This window comes from Onychomys torridus, chromosome 4, assembly GCF_903995425.1.
Source record: "Onychomys torridus chromosome 4, mOncTor1.1, whole genome shotgun sequence".
NCBI classification, from domain to species: Eukaryota; Metazoa; Chordata; class Mammalia; order Rodentia; family Cricetidae; genus Onychomys; species Onychomys torridus.
The window spans coordinates 85,860,159-85,869,615 of NC_050446.1; the positions used below are offsets into that span (position 1 = coordinate 85,860,159).

At 36.1% G+C, this 9,457-nt stretch overlaps 1 protein-coding gene across 1 annotated transcript; it reads left to right on the forward strand.

The window, feature by feature from the left end:
* Nucleotides 1-329: 329 nt before the first annotated feature.
* LOC118581249 (olfactory receptor 4F21-like) lies at nucleotides 330-1,265 on the forward strand. Its single transcript, XM_036183275.1, has one exon. It carries the CDS (start codon nucleotides 330-332, stop codon nucleotides 1,263-1,265), a length of 936 nt encoding a protein of 311 aa, XP_036039168.1.
* The last annotated feature ends 8,192 nt before the right edge of the window (nucleotides 1,266-9,457 follow it).

Genomic DNA, 9,457 nt, shown 5'->3' on the forward strand with positions numbered 1-9,457 from the left:
ACATGCTAACAACTTCTTATATTTAATAATTTCCTATAATTAAAGGAGGCTGTTTTTCACCCCAGGAACTGATCATTCTCCTGCCCTAGCATCATGCACACAGCAGCTAAAAAAATAAGCTGCATTATACTGCTATTTTCTATTTCTTTTTGTGTGATCTTCCAATCTCTTTATGTGTGACATTCTGATCATGTATCTCCAACTCTGCTAAATACAGTCAACAGAACAAAGAATTATAATGAGTAGGGACACACCTTCCTATTACTGATGCCAACTTGGTCATTTTTCTATCAACAGGCACAATGAAATCCTCTCCTCTCTTCCAGTTGATGGATCAAATAAATGACACTGTAATTTTTGAGTTTGTGTTGCTGGGACTCTCCAGTTCCTGGAAAACTACAGTTTTTCTCATATCCACTTTTTCTTTGCTCTATTTAAGCATCATCTTGGGAAATCTTTTCATTGTCTTTTTGGTAATTACTGACACCCATTTACAGTCCCCTATGTACTTTCTTCTGGCAAATCTGTCCCTCATTGATGTTGGACTTTCCTCTACCACTGTTCCCAAGATGATCTCTGATCTTATGAAAGAACACAAAGTAATTTCTTTCCACAGTTGCATGATTCAAATCTGTTTTATTCACATTATTGGAGGAGTGGAGATGGTGCTGCTCATAGCCATGGCATTTGACAGGTACACAGCCATCTGTAAGCCTCTGCACTACCTGAGCATCATGAGCCCTAAAATATGCATTTCCTTTGTAATCTCGGGCTGGGTCACTGGTGTGATCCACGCCCTGTCCCAGTTCTCTTTTGTGATAAACCTGCCTTTTTGTGGGCCTAACAAAGTAGATAGCTTTTACTGTGACTTCCCTAGGATCATACAACTCGCATGCACTGATAGAGACAAGTTTGAGTTTGTTGTTGCCACCAATAGTGGCTTCATGAGCATGGGAACCTTCTTCCTGCTTCTCCTCTCCTATGTCTTCATTTTGGTCACAGTCTGGAAAAGGTCTTCAGGGGACTTGTCAAAGGCGCTTGTCACTCTGTCTGCACACATCACTGTGGTTGTTCTTTTTTTCACTCCATGCATGTTTCTCTATGTGTGGCCTTTCCCCACATCCACAGTTGACAAATACCTGTTTATTGTTGACTTTGCTGTCACCCCTGCCCTGAATCCTGTAATCTATGCATTAAGGAACAAAGATATGAAAGATGCCATAAAAAATCTGAGCAGGCAGAGATGTTACATCAGATTTTTCTGACCAGATCTGTCATTAGAGTCTGTTTATGAATGCAGAAATCTGTATTTTCCTGCTCATTGGACATCTTTATAAACATGTTATTCAGATCAGAGTTGACATGAAGTCTAACTCACTGAACAAATATATGTTACTTCTGCAGACTTACTAACAGATTTTACAACTGTGGAAAACAGGAATCTATCACAACCTAAGATATTATAAAAGATAGTGATACTATTCAAGAATAATATTTTATACTTTAGATCACAGTCATTTTGACATAAGAAATAACATAATGACATTCCTTCTGTTTCCCATGTGCTTCACACAAAAAAAAAATCTGTTCATTTATTTTGACAAATGTCACATCCAAAGTTTAGATGCACAGAAGCAATAACTCTATTTAGTTTCTTAGCTCAAAACCCCTCCAAAGAAACCCTAAGACACAATCTGCTTACAGATAATTTATTTGATTTTTCAGAGGCATTATTAAGAGAGCAGAGATGAGAATAGAGAAGTTAAATATTATTGTGGTAATACACATAACTTGGTTTTAGGAACACAGAAGTAAAGAAAATGGAACAATATTATTAGTGGGAAAATGTGGAGATTGCTCAATGATTTTCAAACAAGATTACCAAATAATTCAGAAAACCCATTATTTGATATGTGTATGTATGTGTGTGTGTCTGTGTGTCTGTGTGTCTGTGTAATCAAATAAGTATAGGTATCTATTAGTATCTCTACAGGTATCAAATAGGTATCTACATGCATGTGATTGAATTTCTATTCACAATAGCCAAGAAACTAATACAACCCAAATGTCTATCAACTAATTAATGGATATATAAAATCTGATCATATGCAAAATGGAATAAGTCATAAAAGTAATGACAATCTCTGATTTGTGTTAGAGTATCTAAAACTTGAGATCATGTGTAGAATAAATGAGCCACTGGGAAACAAGTTTCACACCATTATATTCATATGTGAGACTTTTAAAAGTTGTTCTCTAAATTCAAGACAAAATGGTGGTTACTAGAGGCTGAGATTAGTAATGATGGAAGGCTAGGATACCAAGTTATATTTGAACAGAATAATGTTCCACTTTGCTGTTTTACATTGGAGCTCTACAGAAAAGGAGTATGTATTTTATATTTCAAAAATCCAGACACAAATATGGTGAATGATTTATCAAAAATAAATTGTAAGTGTTTGAAGAGATAAATATGTTTGATATAAGTATACATTTATTAAAGTATTATATGCCATCCCATAAATAATTACAATTTCTATTACTTTATGTGTTGCATAAAATTGCAAGAGAAACATCAAATAAATTCTTGTCTCCATATTGGCATATTGTTTAAATACAAAAATATGATTTGAGAAAGTATGATCAGCTGAATAAATAAGTTTACTGGGAGTGACTTAAGCAGAGTTGAATGGCTTATGCCCATCTGTATTCAAGAAATTACCAGCCCTTCCTATTAAAAACAGAGATCAAAAACAAACACAGAGAAACTATGTGCTGAGTACATACCATCTTTTCTTATATTAAAAAATATGAATTCCACAAAACCATGATAAGAGAGGCTTTGCTTCACTGTAGTATGCTGCATAAAATCAAAACTATAGTAGCCTGCTGGAAAATGCTATTGTCTTTGACTAGGAATTATTAATGTATATTTACTATGAATATAATAAATAGTTCTTTAAAAAATTTTCTCTATGTTCATACCTCATCCAGGTCAAACTGTTCAATATACTGTTGTACTTATTTTACCCATTTATGTGGGAAAATATAGAATGTATTTCACTGTACAGTCCTTTGAAATTTTATTTTTAATGTTTTCTCTGTTAATAAACATATATTCTTTTCTCATACAACAAATTATGAATGCAATTTCCCCTTATTCTACTCCTCCAAGTTCCTCCACGCCTTCTCACTCATTCATATGCACTTCTTTCTGCCTCTTCTTAGAAAAGAACACGCTTCTAAGAGATAACAACAAAACATTACAAAATGAAGAATAAGACAAAACAAAAACCGTCATATAAAGTTGGACGAGATAAGCCAATAGAAAAATAAAAAGGCCCCAATAGCAGGCCTAAGAATCAGAGACCAACTCATTCACACATTCAGGAGTCCCATAAAAGTGCTAAAAAGAAATCTATCGTATATATTCAGGGGGCATGGTGCAGACCTGTGTGGGCCTGTGATTGCTGCCTCAGTGTCTGACTTCATATGAGCTCTGCTCAGTAGATTTAGCAGGCCTTGTTCTCCTGATGTCCTCCATATCCTCTGTCATCCCTACTCCTGCCTCCACATCATTGAGTTTCATGAGCACTGGGGGTTGGGGACATTTGATGGAGACATCCTTTAGAGCTGTGCATTCCAAGGTTTCTCCCAATGAGCAAGGTCTGGCTGTTGTCACTGTGTTTGTCCTCATCTACTATAGGAGGAAACATCTCTGATGATGGTTGAATAAAACACTAATCTATGAGTACAGCAGAATATCATTAGTCATCATTTTATTGTTACTTTCCACAGAACTAGGTTCCATACCACCCCTCAAGTGCTCTTTGATTTTAGATATCTCTCCCCTCATTCCCTCCCTCAATCTTAGTTACCCTACACTTCCCATCCGATCCTCTAGCTCTCATCCATCCCCCAAGCCCAAATTTATCCCACTAATATAATCTACTCTATTTCCCTCTAGTCTCTCCCTCTATGCCTAACCTCTCTGGGTCTATGGAATGTAGCTGAGCTGTCATTTAATTAGTGGCTAATATCCACATATAAGCAATTATATGCCATATTTATCTTTCTGGGTCTGGCTACCTCCCTCAGAATTATTTTTTTTAGTTACATCCATTTGCCTACAATATGCATGATATCATTGTTTAAACAAGTAAGTAATACTCCATTGTGTAAATGTTCCACATTTTCTTATCCATTCTTCTATTGAGAGACATCTAGGTTGTTTCCAATTTCTGGCTTTGATGAATAAAGCACAAATGAACATTGCTGGGGATGTCTTTCTGTATGCTGTAAATGTGTCACTCTTATTGGCTGCTAAATAAAATGCTAATTGGCCAGTAGCCAGGCAGGAAGTATAATATAGGTGGGACAAGCAGAGAGGAGGATTCTGGGAAGTGGAAGGCTGAGTCAGGACACACTGACAGCCACCTCCATGAGAAGCAAAATGTAAAGTACCAGTAAGCTATAAGCCATGTGGCAACTTACAGATTAATAGAAATGGGTTAATTTAAGATATAAGAACTAGACAGCAAGAAGCCTGCCAGGGCCATACAGTTAATAAGTAATATAAGTTTCTGTGTGTTTACTTCAATCAGAGTGGCTGCAGGCCCAAGCAGGACTGGAGAAATCTCCAGCTACAGAACATGGCTAATCAAGTGTCCTTATTACAGGAAGAAACATCCTTTGAGTATATATCTAAGAATGATTTAACTAGATCTCGAGGTAGATCAATTACCATCTTTCTGAAGAACCACCACACCAATTTCCATAGTGGTTGTACAAGTTTGCTCATTCACCAGCAAAAAAAAGGAGTGTTCCCCTTATTGGATTTCCTAGCCAGCATGAGCTTTCACTTGTGTTTTTGATCTTAGCCATTCTGACAGGTATAAGATGGAATCTCAAGGTAGTTTTGATTTGCATTTTCATTATGGCTAACATGTTCAAACACTTCTTTAAGTGTATCTCTGCCATTTGAAGTTCCTCTATTGAGATTTTCTGTTAGATCTGTATCCCATTTTTAATTAGATTATTTGGTTTTCTGATGGTTTATTTCTTCATGTATTTTGAATATTAGTCTGCCAAAAGATGTGGAATTGGTAAAAATCTTTTCCCATTCTGTAGCCTACTGCTTTCTGAAAATGATGGTGTCCTTTGGCTTACAGAAACTTTTTAGTTCCATGATGTCCCATTTATTAATTGTTGATCTTAGTGCCTATACTAGCAGTTCTGTTCAGGAAGTTGTCTCCTATGTTAATAAGTTCAAGGATATTTCCCCACTTTCTCTTCTGTGAGATTCAGTAAACCTGGTTTTATGTTGATGTGTTTCATCCATATGAAGTTGAGTTTTGTTCATAGTGATAGGTAGGTATTTTTATTCATCTCCATGCAGACATCCAGTTTGACCAGCATCATCTGTTGAAGATGCTATCTTTTTTCCAGTGTGTATTCTGGCTTCTTTATTAAAAGTCAGGTGTCCATAGGTATATGGATTGATGCCTGTGTCTTCTATTCAATTGCATTGACCCAGATGTCTGTTTTTACACCAGTACCATGCTGTTTTTATTACTATAGCTTTGTAATACAACTTGAGATCAGAAATAATGAGACCTCCAGTAGTTCTTTTGCTGTTCAGGATTGTTTTAGCTATCCTTGTCTTTTGTGTTTCCATATGAAGATGAGAATTCATATCTCAAGATCTGGGAAAAGTTGTATTGGAATTTTGATGTGGCTTGCATTAAATCTGTAGATTGCTTTTCATAAGATGGCTATTTTCACAATAATAGTCCTACTGATCCAAGAGCATGGCAGATCTTCCCATTCTGATATCTTCAATTTCGTTCTTCAAAGACTTCATGTTTTTAATCATACAAGTCTTTCAGTTGCTTGGTTCAAGTTATCCCAAGATGTTTTATATTTTCTAACTCTATTGTAAAAAGTGGCGTTTACTTGATCTCTTCCTCAGTCCCTTTTTTATTTGTATATAGGAAGGCTACTGATTTTTGTGAGTTAATTTTGCATTCAGGTATTTTGCTGGAAGCATTAACAGCTGTAGGAGTTTCCTGGAAGAATTTTTAAGGTCATTCGTGTATATTATATCATCTGCAAATAAAAATATTTAGGTCTCTCCCTTTCCAATTTGCATTTCCTTGATCTCCTATACTTGTCTTACTGCTTTAGCTAAGACTTCAAACACTATACTGAATAGGAATGGAGAGTGGACAACCTTGTATTGTTTCTGATTTTACCGGAATTTCTTTGAATTTCTGGCAATTTAAGTTGCTGTTGGCTACAGATTTGCTATAAATTGTCTTTATTATGTTTAGATATGTCCCTTGTATCCCTAATCTCTCCATGACTTTTATCATGAAAGTATGTTGAACTTTGTCAAAGGCCTTTTCTGTATCTAATGAGATGATCATGTGGATTTTTTTTCTTTCAGTTTGTTTATTTGGTGGATTACATTTACTGATAATTGTTCATAATTGAACTATCCCTGCATCTCTGGAATGAAGAACCACTTGATTACAGTGAATGATATTTTTGATTTGTTCTTGGATTGTGTCTGCAAGTATTTTATTGAGTATGTTGTTTATATGTTCATTAGGAAAGTTAGTCTGTAATTTTTTCTTTGTTGATTATTCCTGTGATTTGGGTATCAGAGTAACTATGGACTCATAGAATGAACTGGGCAGTGTTCCTTGTAGTGACATTTTTTCTGCCAATGACCTTGGGCTATAGGGCCCAAAGGAGGTAGTGCTTCTTGCCATTGTAGTTATAGACGTATGGAACCTCTTAAAAAGAAAAGAGAGGGGGGTCAAGTGGTGCCTTCTTCCTTTTATTTATTTAGTTTTTAGCCTGCTGTAATCGGACTCCAGTCAACCTGGGAATTGAACCCAGCTTCTCTGGAACATCAGTCAGTGCTCTTAACAACTTAACTACTGAGCCACTTGTCTCCTATTTTGGACTAGTAAATTTGGCCAATACCAAGGGGACACGAACTTAAATCATCCAAGAGAATTATCAGCCAAAACTGTGGAGGAATTGGCTCTAGTAGAAAAGAAAATACAAGAGGCACATGTGGATCCGGTGAATCCAGAACTTAACTGCATTCTGGTCATACCCTCCTCCAGACACTCCCCACAGGGATTTAAATGCAGAGGGAAGCTATCACATTGGAATGGATATTTCTACCATGTAAACCAAGTAAGAAGTTAAAGACTTATATAGAAAAGAAAATTAAGACTTTGTCAGTTGACAGGAATGGATGCAGCAAAAATTATAGCACTTTTAACTAATGAGGAAATTTCATCTTTATGGAAAGATAATGAATACTTGCAAAGAGCCTGCAGTAACTTTTTGGGAGAGATTAACAGTTGTTATCCCAAAAGCAGGAGAATAGAATTTACAAAAAACCAATCTCTGGAGTCACCACATTGAGTCCCCACATTCTATACTGATACAAATAAATCAAGAAAGGCAGGATATAAATCAGGAGACTTGGGGTTGGGGATTTAGCTCAGTGGTAGAGCGCTAGCCTAGCAAGCACAAGGCCCTGGGTTCGATCCTCAAAACAAACAAACAAACAAACAAACAAACAAATAAATAAATCAAGAGACTTAAGTAAAGTGCTTCAAAACTCCCATAATTCTGTACAAAAGCCAGAAATATATACCATTCTTATGGTACTAATGGACTTCACGGAACCTCTCAATATGCAGAGTTGTTTTACATGTTGAAACTGCTGAATGTATTCATAATAACACAGAATTAACTTCACTATTTATACAATTACAGGAAATATATATATCACATCTGCCAGGTCCTCTAGTACAAGATAATAATGAGAATGTTCAATTATTAATAGGTATTGTCCTAGAAGCTTCAGAATTTCATAAGAAACACCATGTAAATAGCAAAGGTTTGAAAAAGAACTTTCTATGACTTGGCAACAAGCCAAGAAAATTGTGAAAAATTCCCATTTGTTCCTTCTATAACCAAACCCCATTGTCTGCAGGAAACAATCCTAAAGATATACAAAGAAATGAAATTTGGCAGATGGATATGTTTCATTTGGCAGGATTTGGAAGATTAAAATATGTGCACCATACCATTGACACCTATTTAGGATTTCAATGGGCAACTCCTATGAGTTCTGAAGAGGTGGATTCTGTGATTACACACCTATTAGAAATTATGGCTATCATGGGAATACCTCTGCAAATTAAGACCAAGAATATTCCAGCATATGCCTCAAATAAAATGAGCCATTTTTTGCTTATTACAATATAAAGCATGTTACAGGTATACTACATAATCCCACAGGCCAAGAAGTCATAGAAAGATCCAATCAAACTTTAAAGAATATGCTAACTAAACAGAAAGAGGTAACAATGACTCCTAGAAGTAGATTACATAATACATTATTAACTTTGAATTTTCTCAATGCTTATGAGAAAGGTCAACAGCTGTGGAGAGACACTGGAAAACAGAAAAAACTCCTGAGCTACAACAACCAGTTTACTTCAAATAGTGTTGATCTTGGAATATAAACCAGGATACTTCCTACATTGGGGAAGTGGTTTTGCTTTTGTTTTTGCAGGAGAAGAAAAGCTATGGATACAAAAATAATAATAAAAATTTGCTTCAAATGGGAGAAACCCTTTGATGAAGCAAAGTAATAGCTCATCCACTGATGTAACAACTCTACAATTTATAAGAAAAACTCAACAAACAAGGGTCATTTTTAGTGACTATTCCCTGTGGGTTATAGGTCTGTTTAAATTACAATAAATTCTCAATTTAACTGTGGCCAGTGGTATGCATTGGGAAAATTATCCATTCCTCTTAATTTTTCACCAACCAGACACAGGAGTCACCAACCAGACACAGAGGAAGCAAGATGACAAGGCAGAACTGAGCAAAGGTACCAAGCCACATGGCTAAACATAGATAAGTATTATGTGTTAATTTATGTGTAAGAGCTAGTCAGTAATAAGCCTGAGCTAATGGCCAAGCAGTTGTAATTAATATAAGCTTCTGAATGATTATTTTATAAGTAGGCCATGGGACTGAGGGGTTTGGGTGGGACCAAAGAACTCTTCCTATTACATTTGGCTGCCAAGTCAAGTTGACTTGACTTTCCACCTAAAACTTGAGAGAACTTAAAAAAAAATTCTAAAATTGAGCTAAGAACAGCTTTCTACTTCGTGTCTCATGCAGGCCTAGAAATGGAGTTGCCAAGGTATAGAGATGCAGTGGCATGCAGACTTATGGCGGGTTCGCAGCATGTGGGCTTGAGTGCAGCATGGCAGATTCCTGATGCAGTACACAGAAGTCTCTCCAAGCCACACAGCACACTGCATGATGGATTTAGCTTTTGCTAATACAAAACAAAAATTGTTTCTGGGCTACACACTCCTTGATGGATGTATAGACCCACTGCTTCCCA